Raw genomic sequence first — 15,718 nt, 5'->3', positions numbered from 1 at the left:
CTCTGCTCCACGCTCACTGCTGCCCCGACTTCTTCTCCTTCTGGAAGCTAAAGCTTGTTCTCCTGCTCAGTTTTCTTTGTTTCTGAGCAAAATAATCTGCTCTGGCTGTGCTTGCTCGCGACTCTAGAATATAGTTAACCTGCAAGATACGAGGTGCTGTTAATGTCACCTGCAGCTGGGGACAGCTGAGGGGACCCCCAGCCCACCCCTGAGCAGGGCTCTGGTCCGACTGGTCCCAGCAGCCACCGGCAGGATGATGGCAGAGAGAGCCCAGAGTGCCAGGAGAGCCCTGGGCTGTCCTCCTGTGCCCCTGGTCCCATCCTGGCTCACCCAAACCTCCGGGGAAGGCAGGGAGCTGTGCAGACCCCCCAGCGCTGGGACAATCAGTAATAAGCATCAATAAAGGACCTCATCAGCCTCAGTAAAAAGAATTCTTCCATTATGATGTTTGCATACTCAGCTAATCTCAGAGTTTCCCTGTGTTTTGGCACATTTTACTTGATGAAAGCATTTTAAAATTATATTTAACAAGCCTGCTACTCCCTAAATTTATTATCTCCAATGCTTTGTGATAATCTCAGAGATAATTTTAATGGAAGGTTAATGCAAGAATCAAAAAGATAAAAATGCCCTTTGGTCTGTCATTAGCTGGTTAATATGCTGTGGCTTAAAACTTGCACAATTTTATGCACTGTAGAGTGTTTCACTTTCATTGCATATTACAGCTTAAGGCATAAAAATATAGGGAATTTTCATGGTCAATAAAGTCTCAGTCCTTCTCACTTGATCATCTAAAAAGCCTAATTTGAAAAGTCTGATTTTTCTGCGCTCCCTAATGCTGATGGAATTGAAAACAAACCAGTGACTTGTGCATGAAACCAGAGAATGTTCTATATAAACAAACTGCAACTTGGGGGAAAAGTACTGCTCAATATTATTTCTCTCTTGAATATTCATGTTATTGACAGTAAACCAATTTTTTAGCCTTTGTTTATGACCAGACTTGGATGGGTGGAAGTGTTCAAAACCCAAGGGGATGTGGCATGGGAATACTTGGGCAAAGGTTGGACTTGATGACCTTGGAGGCCTTTTCCAGCCTTAATGATTCTGTGATTCCATGATTCTAAGTGTTTGGGATTGCAATAGCTGATCTAAGATAAAGTGGGACCAGAAGAATTGGCCTAACAGCTCACAGAGCAGAAACCCCTCAAGCACACTGACCTCCTGTGTAATGAATAAAAGTTCTTTTACCGCACGTCAGTTGTTTAACAATCCTCTAAACTCCACACAGCCAATAAAAGCAAACATAACAGATGGTTTGCCAAAATTACTGCTTTTGAATTTTGACTTGCTACAAAAGATGAACTTGTGGAAAATTCCATTTAATTTTTCAAGAGTGCAATAAAAATTTGTTTCCCAAAGCAAGGGAGTTTGTGTCTGTACAGGGCCCCAAGGAAAGCAAACAGCCCTGGGAGAGGATCAGGGCAGAGAAGCCCCTGTGTGCTGTGTGGGGACTCCTGAGTGTGGGGCAGAGCTGTGAGGGGCAGGAGCACCCAACCCCTGCATAGCACAGGGCTGCTGACCACGTGTCCAGAGGTGGAAACCACCTGGACACAATAAAATTTGGTAGTTTCCTATAAAGTTCCACAGAAAATGGTGTCTCTATTAGCTAAAAAAAAAAAAGCACAAAAGGAAATGCTACACACAGGCAGGCAGTGGCTGTGTGGCTGTTGGAAGGATGAATAAAACAACAGGCATGGAGCAGCCATCCTGACAGGTTAAACACACCCCAGTGGTCCTCAGGCACTGCACCCTCATGTGTTTCCAGAGCCTCCTGAACACTCACATGTCTAACAAGTGGTAAAACACCAGGATTTTGGGTCACGTTAAAATTTAATACTCACCTTCAGTACAATTTCATTGACAGTAGCAGCATCTGATTCAAAGTAAAGGTGTTTGTAGTCATGATTGCTTAGATATGTAAGTTTAAATATTGCATGACCTGCAAAGATAAGAAAAAAACTGCTTAGAATATTCCTGTAAAGTTTGAGCAGAGCTCGTTGCCTGACAGAAGAAAACCACAGATGGTGATCTCAGCGTACCATCAGCACGACAGAAGGAAGCAATGAAATGCTGACAGGCTTCTCATGTCATTTCAATTTAAGGCAAGTGGTGGCTTACAGGAGCAGCTGAACTCCAGTCAATAAAGTTCCTTTTCCCATCACATCCCCGCTGCAGGAAATGCAAAAATCCATCAAATGGCTGGTTAGCTCTGCTCGGCCGCCACGGCGCTGCAGCCCCGGCACCGCGTCGGGGCTGCTCACGGGAGGAGGGTCGTACTGAACAGAAAATGGCAATTAATCCCAGAGCCACCACTCCAAACCCTCCTCCCAAAACACCCAAAACACCATGTGAGCCCAGCCAGCTGCTGGGGGCCACAGGAGCGACACCAAGCGCAGGGCACCGAGGGACGCGGCTGCGCCACCACCAAACCCGCTCAGGGCTGGCATGGCCCTTTCCACACCAAGGAAAATCAAATTAAACTCTAACCGTGACCTGCTGGCACCTTCCTGGCACTTGGGCCTCTATTCCAAACGGAGGTTCCGCGTGCTGGCCCTGTGGCTGCCCTGGGACAGCAGCCCCGGACTCCGACATGTGGTGCCAGCAGGAACAACTTAGACACAAAGGTCCAAGGTGGAACACAAAGGAAGGCAAAATATCCTTCATTTGTATGGATGCTGATGGCTTCAAAATTAAAATTAAATGTATTCTATACATGATACTTTTCCAACGGTTTTCTAATTTATTCTGTTCAACAGTCAAAGTTAGTAATCCATAAAGTAACAGCCACATTACTGTAAATCCAGGTCTTTCCTGCAGGAAAGCTAATTGGAAATCTTATTTACATTATCTAATTCTCCAGATTTCCAAAAAGTGACTGATATATGCTCAGATTGGTGGCCAGGAAATCTGAGATGCAAGTATTTTATTGTGGCATGTTAATTAAACACCATTATGATGCACTAATCTGGAATATAAATTCTGCATTGAAAAATTGGCTAATAATAATAATAAAAACCCAACCCTTTAAATCATTTGACAAATGATGCCTCAGTGGTACTAAAAATGCGGAATTCCAAGCTGGGAGCTCATCAGCATGTTAATGCATGCAGCTTTGCCTGGAACACAGCATCTTAATGATTCCAAAAGTGCCAGTGCACCACTCTGGGGATGGGACACAGCACTGTGCTCCACCAGCTCCCGCCATTCTCCTTGGCCATTGAACATCCCACACTGGTTATCAGAAATGAAACTGGCACAAAACAGGGTCAGAGGACCCCAACAAGCTGCTGCATTTTGGGTTTTGGAAATTCTGGGTAATTCTTGCTGTGGATCAAGACAAAGCCTCTCCAGGGGTTCCCTGCTCCCCAGGAGCCCAGCCTGGCCTCGTGCCGCGGTGCCACCACGTGTCCCTGGGGCACTGCCCTGCCCAGGGCAGCCCTGCCAAGGGCAGAGCTCCTGCTCCCACGGGCACAGAGGCTGCTCGGGCCTGCCCAGCAGGGCCCTGGCCAAGGGAGGCTCTGCAGGGGCTCTGGGGAGCCGCCGGGGATGCAGCACCGATGCCAAACCCGCGGCCCTGCAGAGCTCACAGCCCCTCCTGCTGGGACGGGGGACTCGGTGGAAAGAAGCCAAGAAGACTTTTCCTTAGAAAGCCCCATTACAGCATCATGTTTATGGGCTCCAAGTCCACAACACACTACTTACAGCATGAAATATGAGTGCACTGAAATCCTAACTGGCACTTTGCTCTGCTACTCTTCTAGCCAGATGGAATTTATGAATTGTGAGATTGATTTCCATTTCCAAGAGTGCTTAAATATGTGATGTACCTCTTTCCAATAGAGCACCACCCCTGACAATTCTGAGATCAATAGGAGCTTCCACGGTTTGATGTTTCCGTGTGAGAGGATCTGGTAACAAACAGCAGCAGCTCGAGTGGCTCCTGCTGCACGTGATGGGGGATTTAAAGCAAATGCAGATGCTGCACAAGCAGCTGCCAGCATCACTGCACAGCAGCAGTGGCTGGGTGTTTGCAGGGAACCTCGGTGTCCCGCAACCAGGATCAATCAGCTGCACAACAACAGAAAATCCACCTTATTCCCAACTACATTTTTCTGTTAAAACAGTTATGGAAAGCAAAAGGAATGACAGAAACTCAGCTGCTACCAGCAGCTTTTGTCGCGGGGTAGGCACAGCCCACGGTGAGCTCAGCACAGCAGAGGGGTCCTGTGCCAATGTCCCTGGTGCCCCCTGAGCCCCAGCCATGCCACGGCCCCACAGCAGAGCAGCCTCTCCCCCCTGCTGCCCCTTGGCCCCGGCTCTGAGCGCTGATAAATCTTCCCCAGCCCAACACTAATGGGTTCCTGTGTGGTTACTCCTGGAGAGGAGCCTACAGACGGAAGGGCAGGATGCTAATTCACTGGGAATCCACCAAGGAGAGCTCATTTACTCCTCCAGTACCACGTCTCACGTTCAGCTGCTCACCCCATCTCCTGATTTTTAGCACCACTGCACTGCCAACGAGGCGAGGGAAGAGGCCCTGCAGCGCTGCAGCTCCCGGCTCTCCTCGCCCTTCCCAGGGCTCTGCAGCTCCTCTTGCAGCCTCCACCCTGCACACCAGCCCCAGCTCCTCCACGGCCCCACATCTACACACAGCCCTGAGAAACCCTGTGGAATTACAGCTCCACAACTACCGACCATAATGTGCTTCTACAGGCAACAGTAAATCTTGTGCTAATTCCTGCAATCTTGGGAAAACATCCAAACCCTTGGTGGGCCTCACGCTGCACCTGACACAGGTAGAAAAATAATCACTCTAATCTAAGTAATAAACTCTTTTTATCAAAGTCCAAAAGATAGATTTTTTGCTTGGAAAACAAGGATATGAATTGGCAGAAGAAAAGATATTTTTTTTACTCAATCTGCCAAGACTAGAAAGTTTTTCTTCTTTCCCTCCCACCCCACAATTCAGCCCTTACCCAAATCCTCTCTTTGCCAACTCTTTAAACAGAACAGAATTAAATCAATAATTAGATGGAGGATGAAAAGAATATTCATGAATTGGACAAAGCAGAAAACAAACAAACACTAGAAATGCAAATTTATGTTAATTTTTCAATATACCTTGATGATTGCTTTGTCATTACAGGGCCATAAGGCAGAAGTCAACAATTAAGAGTTATTAGTGGAATAAATAGCTGGAGAAGGACTCTCTGAAGAACAAAGCACTTACAGACGTCGTTTGACATCACTGATTCTCACTGCTTCAGAAACTGTGACCTCAACAGGCTCAGACCCTGAAATCTCTTCTCGTGGGCCCAGGAAGGATGCAGAAGGATTAGAAACACACCAGTAAAAGGCAAGGAATGAGGACAGTAAAATACACATCGGCAATACTTCTGTACAAAGACACATTTCCTCCAACCCTGCACGAGCTGGGGAAGGCTCTGCTCTGCAGCCACTGCTGCATTTCACCCAAAGCACTGGGGAGGGGCTCAGCTGCCTGAAATCCTCGTGTGATACCCCAGGAATGATGCTGTGACCTGGAGGAAGGCCTGAAGGGTCTAAAAAGCAGCAAGAGTTGTGCTAGTGTTAAAAAACATCCAATACCCTTCCTGACACCCTCTGGTAACAAGAAAAAACTCCACAGGGGAGGTCACAAGTTGCAGCCACAGTTGGATTATCCAGATGTGGCACTGAGCTCGGCTAGGGAGGGACAGAACAGGGATGTGGACCTGGGTGTACAGGTGGGGTGAATCCCATTTCATGCAAGGGATATTTATCCCAGAGGTACGTGAGTTAGAGGCAGTGAGGGCAGTCAGTTCTGGGTGAAATCCTCACCCCACTGATGCCAGTGGAGTCACTGATGGTTCAGGCTGCCCACCATGAACCTGGGGTGGATCTCCTCAAACCAGGGCAGCACTTAAGTGGGAACAAATGATAAGACTGTTAAGGGAAAAAACAGCAGCTGTGGTCCAGCTGGCTTGCCCCATTCTCCCAGGCAGCAGCATATTCCATGATCTCTTTTCCTCCAACCCTTTATGTTCCACTGTAGGCTTGCTACTCAGCATTGCTATTAGAGGGGGATGTGGGTCCAGATGTCTTGAAAACAGAGCTGCAATTAAAGTGCAGCACACACCCACTTTTGTGTCGAACTGTGGTAACTATTCACACATCTGGATTATTTTCCCTCAAAGCCTTCTGTTTCTTTAAATTATTATCAGAGGCAGAATACTAATAAAGATTTTTGCAAAAATGCTGAAAATTGAGGTGCAACTCGGGGTTGCCCAAAACCTCTTTACCAGCAACCTTGTTTGGGGAAAAAAGATAAATAAATCAAAATGCAGTGTTTCCACATGGCAATGGGCTCCTCCACTGCGTCTGCACCTCATCAATCACGCATTGTCTGCCGGAGAGGCGAGCCTTGTAAATGTCACATCCACTCAGGCCCGAGGAGAGGCGAATCAAAATGCAGCGAGGAGTTTTAATTGGATAGTGTAATTAAACTAAAAAACCCCAGCAGAATAGCTTTGACAGGATAGATGAAGACCCCTTTTAATAGGGCTACAAAACAGATTTGTTAAAAGGATGAGGCAATGCGCGCTCCTGATTGCGCTCAGGAGAACTTTTATGAGCGGCTGTTGGAGGGGCTGCAGTTAATCAGCACTGCAGTGCCCGGCTGCTCCTGCCCCTGCCAGGCCTGGGGACCCTCGCTGGCAGCCCTTCTCTGCAGGGACAGGTCCTGCTCAGTGCTGCCCTGGCACAGCCCGAGCCCGCCGGGCACACAGAGCCATCTGTGCCCGCTGCCACCCTGCCCGCACAGCGTGCCCACGGCTGGGCTCTGCCCTTCTGTTCCACACTTGCGTGCTCCTTTCACTCCTAGCCTGAAGTTTGGGAACATTTTCTCTGCTTTACCTTCTGGTCAGAACCTGTGACTAGTCTCCTGTTGAGCAGGAATTTTACTGTGTTATTTCTTGCTCTGCTGCAGGAGCAGGGATATCAGCAACCATGATATTGTGATATTTTGTGCACCAACTGCAGGGCACATAATCCCTCTGCTCTGGCCCCACTGCAGGCTCTGAGCAAACCTGCAACAGCTCTGTTTGAGCCCCAGAGAAGCAGGAACCCAATGCCCTCCCAACACATCCTGGGTATTTTCAGCCCTTCCACAACCCAACAACAAACTCATTAAATTAGTACTACCCAATGTGCATAATCAGGAGAAACTGGACACTGAATTAAAACATCAAACACCTTTAGCTTTAAATGAAAACTACATAAAGGAGGTTCAGGCATGGCTCTGGCTATCACTTGCAGCCAGGGTGAATACTGCTGGAAAAGCTATTTTCGTGCAGATGTGGAATTCAATGGGAAAGACTGACTCGTGTAGCAACATCAATCAAAACGTCGGCTCGGCTGGCAGCTCTCGACAGTAAGGCAGGTTCAGAGGTCACGGGATAAAGAAAAAGCCAAGCTCTGGTTCAGCTCTAATATCTCCTCGCTGGAAGTCTCACCGAGGTACCTGCCCCCCTTCTGGACTCGCAGCTTTCATTAATCTTCTTGCCATCTTTTTTAACTAGTCATGCAGAACCGCTCGATAGCGAGACATATAATGGGGAGGCCCTGTGCCTATTACCAGGTTAACACTCTGTTAAGCCCCAGTGCAACAATGGAATCAGAATTTAAAGGAAATCTTCAGCTGCAGGGTGCAAAGCGGGCAATTAAATTACAAACTGAAGTTACCCATGTACTCTGTGACCTATGGGACACCTTTGTTTACACTTACCTTCATACCCAGGGTATTTTGACAAAGCAACTGAGATGTCTCTGCTTCATGAAAACAAAAAAAAAAGGCAGATAAAGGATCACAGAGAATGTTGCTTCAGTGTTTCAAGTAAATTATCAAATAAATCCAATTTCTGCAGCTCCTGTGAAGCACAGCTGCCTGGGAGAGCCCTGGGCAGGCTCTGATCAGGTGTGGTGGCGCAGGGGGCTGCCCTGGGCTCTGCACTCCCTGCCCAGCTCAGCTGTGCCCAGCAGCCCTGGGCATCCATCAGGGCCACTCGGGCCACAGAGCACTGCACACGGCACCGGGCAGTGACACTGAAGTTTCTCCCCTGTCCAAGTAATGTAAGAGACATTACCAGAATCAGATTTCCTTTAAATTACACTATTGCAAAGGGATATAATTGTATTAAACGTATTATGTTGCTTCCTTAAGACTTTATATTATGTACCCTTAATTGAGATACAAAGCTCTTTTCAGCTATAAAAATGACAACTACTTTATTAAGGCTTAAATCTTATTTCTCCATGATAGGATGCTTCCTTTCAAGACTCAAAACATTCAGAATCTCTCATGATAATCAGGCTGAACCTGATTTAAAGAAGATGTTCGTGCCCAGTGTTGTCAGGTTCTAATGGCATCGAAGCAAGCCAGCAGGGCCATTAACTCTCCCCTCAGTCTAAATCCAGGGAGTCTGATTTAATTTACAAATAAAACCTCAAATTCCGACCCAGGGCTACTACAAGGGCAAACAAAAATCATCAGCCATCCCTGCCTACAATCCCCCCACTAATGGCAAATGAGATGCCAGAGCTTTCTGTTCTCATTTTCTGCCCTCACTGAAGGCAGCTCTGAGTTCTGTGAACTCTCAGCACAGGAAAACTCAGCCTGTCCAAAGGAAAACCAAGCTGTCCATCAATATCCCCACCACGTCAGCTCTGAAGCTGCTGAGCCCTTTCACACACACACACACACAGGTGCCACCAAAGCTCCTCTGCAGGAGCCAGTGCAGGGGGAAGCAAAGGACACGAGCACGAGACTCCCACTGCACCCTCACACAGAGCCCAGCCCAGCAGAGCCCAGCCCAGCTGGTTCTCACCCCACTGAGGTGCCCGGGGAGGGAAGGCAGCCCCAAACCCCGAGCCCAACACAACGGGACAAGCACGAGCACTTCTGAAAGAGGAGATGGAGCAGGTTTGTGTTACGAGAGATAAAAACATGAAAACAAAATATATTGCAGAACTCAAAGACCTTATCTGTACCCAGCCTCTCTTTGCAATAATTCATTCAAGAAAGATCCGGGAATAATTTTTGATGTAAACTCTGCTACAAACATACATCACTGTGCTGATAAAAATCACAGACAAAACTTGTGAAATACAGTGAGTTTCATTCCTTTATGCTACTAAAATAACTTTTTTCCATTTAAAATTCAAGAGATACTGATCTGCTGTTCAGTTCCCCAAAATGCATCATTCTGAGATGTCACACTAAAAGTCTTTTCTGCTGGCCTAAAATAATGACTTTTGGAACATCTTTAGTGAGTTGGGAAAAGGTCAGCAGTTTCAGGAGGAAGTATTTTCTCCTTTTGGAACTGCGCTGAACCATTACTTAGTAGGAGAAGTTTACGATGTTCACACAAAAATGAGCAAATAAGCCCCTCAGTACTGTCATGGTTGCAACCCATCAGTGTCCTCTCCAAAGCCACCGTGATTCTTCACTCAATGGTCCCCATGTGCAGGCACTGCCCTCCTGCACCTGGGCTCTATTTGGGGGTTGAAACTCCTGGGTTGGCAGGATTTGGGTACAAACACAATTCCCCACAGCAGCAGGTGCTGCCTCTGGGGCTGGAGAGCCCCATCCTGCAGGACGAGGTCCGAGGTGCCCAGGGATTGTCCCTGGTGTGTTGACAGCAGGGGAAACCTTAGGTTTCCATGCACCACAACACAACTGGACTCTTCAAATGCAGCCTTGTTTTGGGGGCACCATTTTACCCCCTCGATGTCTGCATTTGCAGAAATGTGGGTACAGAGCAGAGGTGTGGCAGGATTTACCAGCACAAACTGGCCCCTTGCACTGTACACAAAATCCTCACGTGTTTCAGACTGCCGGGTCATTGGGGAAGCTTCTCCTTGGGATTGTGCCTACCCAAGGACCATGAAATCTTGATGGAGAGACAGAAAAGGAAGACAATGACTAAACCAAGAACATGGAGTAGGAAGGGGTAATGAAGGGGAGAAGGATATAGTTCAATAATTGCTGATAAAATCTGTGGCAGCCATAAATTTACTCTTCCAAGAGAATTCAACAGATCATTACCTCTGTAAATATGTATCACATAATTCTCCCTCTCTGTCACCTTGCAGATAAGTACTTAATACCAGCATCTCACTACCCTGCAGAGGCACAAGTGCAATAAAATCCATCTGAGCTTTTGAACTGCAGTCACTTTTTGATAGTAGACGGTTCCATTTTGGCCCCACTGGGAGCCATTGCCCAATTCTCCCAGGGCCCATCCTGTGCTTTTTAAAACAACTTTTCCAGATAGAGACTCTCACTCCTCTCCTGACACAAGGAGAAGCCTTTGCTTTTGGAGTTGCACTCCACAGAGCCGGCTCTGACCTCTGGGCAATGGCTGAGCTGGGACGCCCAGCCTGTCCCCAGACCTGGCTGTCACTGCTGTCCTGGCCTGGTCACCACCACAGAGCAGCATGCCCAGAGTGGCACCTTCAGCCCACCAACCCTGCAGCCATGGTAAATGGGGCAAATCCAGGCTGAGCTGACGCTCACTGTATGTCCGAGATCTTCAGCTGCACCAAAGACATTTAAAACCAGCCTGGAAGTTAAAAAGTGCCCAAAAATTGCAATTATGTTGAAACATGGATTTGCTGGCTGTGCTGCAGGGCTGGAGACAGCTGGGCAGAGCCAGTGTTCCCTTGGTGTCACAGTGGGCAAGAAACACTGAGTGATGCCATTAGCTGAGAGCAGCATCAGAGGACACTCGTAAAATGTGTGTCTGTTTATGCTGTGTTCTCTATAACAGAACTGAGTCAGATTAAAAACATCCTGTAATGAAAAAAACACACCTATAGAAAGAAAAGGACATGGTAGCAATAATTCTTTGGACATGGAGCACATCCAGGGAGGCAGAGAAGAGAGAACATAAATAAAAAGGACTACTCACTTGGGCTTTTTTCTTCCGCAAGGTCACAGGCACAGAGGAGTTCAGAATCGATTGAAATGGGTTTCTGCTTAATCCAAAACTTAGTGCTGGCCTTCTGATTAGTAACAGGGTCTATCTCTACCTTGTCTCCAGAAATACCTGAGATGAGAAAGAATAGAGAGCCACAAGAGTGATCTGTTTAACCGATTTCATATCAGCCGTTTGACACACTTTATAAATCTTAAATGGGCTGAAGGTATATTGCCCTTCTGGGCTTTCTGAAAGCATGGGAGCTTTGGAAACCAGAAGCAAATGGTTATCAAACTGCATTGATAATCTGCATTTTATTCTCCTGCATAAGCATACCAAAAGAAAGAAATATCACAGAAAAGATTCTTCTAAACGCATACTGAGCTCTTCTGGAAGCAGCAGCTACATGAGCTGTGAGATTTATAGGAGATAGTGCTGGTTTTGCAGTCACCACTGCTCTGTGTAACAGACACTATCACCACCCACCCCTCTCCGTCTGCTGTACAGCAGACATGCAATCATACAATAACAGAACCAGAGGTTCAGACTCTGCTGGGCTGGGAGGGACCCATCAGGATCACAGAGCCCAATGCTGGCCCTGCACAGGACACCCAACAACCCCACCGTGCCTGAGAGCACTGTCCCAACAGTGCCTCTTGAACCCAGGCAGGGCTGGTGCTGCGCTCACTTTCCAGGGAAGCCCGTTCCAGAGCCCAGCCCTGCTCTGGGTGAAAATCCCTTTCCTGATATCCAGCCCCAATGCCCCGTGTTTCAGACTGCCACTTCCCTGAGTCCTGTCATGGGCATGAGAGCAGAGATTGGCACCGGCCCCTCTGCTTCCCCTTGTGAGGATGCTACAGCCCCCAGCGAGGTCTGACCTCACAGAGCACCCTCATCTCTCCTCAGGACACTTCCCCTCCAGACCCTTCCCACCCCATGGCCTCCTTTGGATGCTCTCTAATGGCTTCATGTCCTTTTTACATTGTGGTGCCCAGAACTGCACACAGTACTCAAAGTGAGGCCACACCAGGGCAGAGGGCAAGGAGGATCCTGCTGGAACCAGCTCAGGAACTGAACTGAGCTGAGCAAACTTCCCAGGCAGCTTTTTGCACCTTAAAAACAATGATGTGTCTTCAGGCATGAGTTAAGTTCAATAATTGCTGATAAAATCTGTGGCAGCCATAAATTTACTCTTCCAAGAGAATTCAACAGATCATTACCTCTGTAAATATGTATCACATAATTCTCCCTCTCTGTCACCTTGCAGATAAGTACTTAATACCAGCATCTCACTACCCTGCAGAGGCACAAGTGCAATAAAATCCATCTGAGCTTTTGAACTGCAGTCACTTTTTGATAGTAGACGGTTCCATTTTGGCCCCACTGGGAGCCATTGCCCAATTCTCCCAGGGCCCATCCTGTGCTTTTTAAAACAACTTTTCCAGATAGAGACTCTCACTCCTCTCCTGACACAAGGAGAAGCCTTTGCTTTTGGAGTTGCACTCCACAGAGCCGGCTCTGACCTCTGGGCAATGGCTGAGCTGGGACGCCCAGCCTGTCCCCAGACCTGGCTGTCACTGCTGTCCTGGCCTGGTCACCACCACAGAGCAGCATGCCCAGAGTGGCACCTTCAGCCCACCAACCCTGCAGCCATGGTAAATGGGGCAAATCCAGGCTGAGCTGACGCTCACTGTATGTCCGAGATCTTCAGCTGCACCAAAGACATTTAAAACCAGCCTGGAAGTTAAAAAGTGCCCAAAAATTGCAATTATGTTGAAACATGGATTTGCTGGCTGTGCTGCAGGGCTGGAGACAGCTGGGCAGAGCCAGTGTTCCCTTGGTGTCACAGTGGGCAAGAAACACTGAGTGATGCCATTAGCTGAGAGCAGCATCAGAGGACACTCGTAAAATGTGTGTCTGTTTATGCTGTGTTCTCTATAACAGAACTGAGTCAGATTAAAAACATCCTGTAATGAAAAAAACACACCTATAGAAAGAAAAGGACATGGTAGCAATAATTCTTTGGACATGGAGCACATCCAGGGAGGCAGAGAAGAGAGAACATAAATAAAAAGGACTACTCACTTGGGCTTTTTTCTTCCGCAAGGTCACAGGCACAGAGGAGTTCAGAATCGATTGAAATGGGTTTCTGCTTAATCCAAAACTTAGTGCTGGCCTTCTGATTAGTAACAGGGTCTATCTCTACCTTGTCTCCAGAAATACCTGAGATGAGAAAGAATAGAGAGCCACAAGAGTGATCTGTTTAACCGATTTCATATCAGCCGTTTGACACACTTTATAAATCTTAAATGGGCTGAAGGTATATTGCCCTTCTGGGCTTTCTGAAAGCATGGGAGCTTTGGAAACCAGAAGCAAATGGTTATCAAACTGCATTGATAATCTGCATTTTATTCTCCTGCATAAGCATACCAAAAGAAAGAAATATCACAGAAAAGATTCTTCTAAACGCATACTGAGCTCTTCTGGAAGCAGCAGCTACATGAGCTGTGAGATTTATAGGAGATAGTGCTGGTTTTGCAGTCACCACTGCTCTGTGTAACAGACACTATCACCACCCACCCCTCTCCGTCTGCTGTACAGCAGACATGCAATCATACAATAACAGAACCAGAGGTTCAGACTCTGCTGGGCTGGGAGGGACCCATCAGGATCACAGAGCCCAATGCTGGCCCTGCACAGGACACCCAACAACCCCACCGTGCCTGAGAGCACTGTCCCAACAGTGCCTCTTGAACCCAGGCAGGGCTGGTGCTGCGCTCACTTTCCAGGGAAGCCCGTTCCAGAGCCCAGCCCTGCTCTGGGTGAAAATCCCTTTCCTGATATCCAGCCCCAATGCCCCGTGTTTCAGACTGCCACTTCCCTGAGTCCTGTCATGGGCATGAGAGCAGAGATTGGCACCTGCCCCTCTGCTTCCCCTTGTGAGGATGCTACAGCCCCCAGCGAGGTCTGACCTCACAGAGCACCCTCATCTCTCCTCAGGACACTTCCCCTCCAGACCCTTCCCACCCCATGGCCTCCTTTGGATGCTCTCTAATGGCTTCATGTCCTTTTTACATTGTGGTGCCCAGAACTGCACACAGAACTCAAAGTGAGGCCACACCAGGGCAGAGGGCAAGGAGGATCCTGCTGGAACCAGCTCAGGAACTGAACTGAGCTGAGCAAACTTCCCAGGCAGCTTTTTGCACCTTAAAAACAATGATGTGTCTTCAGGCATGAGTTACAGCGTGAAGCTCATGAGACATCAACGAAAGGAATATAGGAAAAAAGTATTTAAATATCATTTAACTTTTGCATCTCTGGAAAAAAAAAAAGGCAGAAAACCTTCTCCCTCCTGAGGGTTCTGACAGGGCAGGAGCCTGGGGGGTCTGGCTGCAGCCCCTGGCCTGAGACCAGGCCAGCCTCACCCACCCCATGGGTAATGGGAACACCCCCTAACCCAACAACGCATTAAACACACCTCACATCAGAGAGATCACTTTGCAATTAAGCATTGTATCAAGAGTCCAATTAACACCCAGACTCCTGGAACTCACTAATTTGAGTAGGCTGAGGCTGTATCTGGAGCCCATTTTGGTTTGTGATTTAATTTTGGACAGATTATGTAAAATTGGTGCTGGTATTTCACTGTAATGGTTCATTATTCCAAATGGTATTTGCTGTGGTTTAAGGAAAATATGGAAGTTGATGATACAAAGTCTCATTTTCTCACTAAAAAAAAGTCAGGGGAAGTTCTAAAAATAAAGGTGCAAATTCTTGATGTGTGAGGGCTGTTCCCCATCCCTTCCTCTAAGAGCATCACCCCTATAAATATCCTCAAAAAAATGTCACTGTTTGGTCCTGTAACTTCAGAATTCACAGTCAGTCAATACTGTTAATGCACCTTGTTAATTTGATAGGATTTGTCAGGTAACTCCACTGGAAAATTATATAAAACTGTTCCAGATGAACAGATGATAGTGACATGAATTAAAGTGATAGAACAATAGTGGAATATAAACCAGAAATGACACCCAAAGTGGCTGTTGATTTATTGCCATCCTGAGTTTGGTTCTGGGCTTCCATGTATATTAGTGCTACAAATCTGGGTCCATTTAGCAGCGAGATGCTCATACATACATCACCAGCTCCTGCTCCAAGCCAAGGTCACTCCCCATTGCATCAATCTTCTCAGCAGAGGCTACTTCACCATTTTGTAACCATCTCAGATGGAACAGACTTCCTCCTCTTTCATCTTTTTTTTATCATGTAAAATACACTTTAACTTCTATTATTTTTATCTGCAAATTGTTGCTGTATACTTCATCCATTATTTCTGTATCTCGACATCGCTGGCTGAAGCTCACCCACATCCAGAGAGTACATTGACAAAGAATGTTGTCTTTTTTGTGTTATTGTTCTCACAATCTGGATGTGTTGAAACCTAAAATCAAAACAGTATTGTGTCTGTGGCTTCTGCAGTCTCTGTCTCACAGCACAAATCACTCATACCCAAAACCCAAGTGAAAATGCTCCTTCTACTATTTTTTAAATTCATTCATTTTGTCAAAAGGAATGCCATCAATGTATGGGTCCAGTAGCAATGTTCTGTTTTTGCTCCCTTTGTTGGGCTCTGCAATTGCCCCCTCCCCTCTCTGAAACACTTGCCAGCAGTTGTTCTC

General features: G+C 47.1%; 1 protein-coding gene across 3 annotated transcripts in view; it reads right to left on the bottom strand.

The window, feature by feature from the left end:
* Positions 1–6: 6 nt before the first annotated feature.
* MAPKAP1 (MAPK associated protein 1) overlaps positions 7–15,718 on the bottom strand; it is a 79,134-nt gene continuing 63,422 nt past the window's right edge. For all 3 annotated transcript variants that reach the window (XM_031057333.1, XM_005421229.3, XM_005421230.2), the window contains 3 exons: positions 13,125–13,262; positions 1,905–2,002; positions 7–139 (listed from right to left, as the gene is read on the bottom strand). In XM_031057333.1, coding sequence (XP_030913193.1) covers positions 14–139; positions 1,905–2,002; positions 13,125–13,262 — 362 coding nt within the window. In that variant the 3' untranslated portion in view covers positions 7–13. The remainder of the gene's footprint in view (positions 140–1,904; positions 2,003–13,124; positions 13,263–15,718) is intronic.

Source organism: Geospiza fortis, unplaced genomic scaffold (assembly GCF_000277835.1).
Source record: "Geospiza fortis unplaced genomic scaffold, GeoFor_1.0 scaffold27, whole genome shotgun sequence".
Lineage (NCBI taxonomy): Eukaryota > Metazoa > Chordata > Aves > Passeriformes > Thraupidae > Geospiza > Geospiza fortis.
This window is presented reverse-complemented; position numbering and strand designations above follow the sequence as displayed.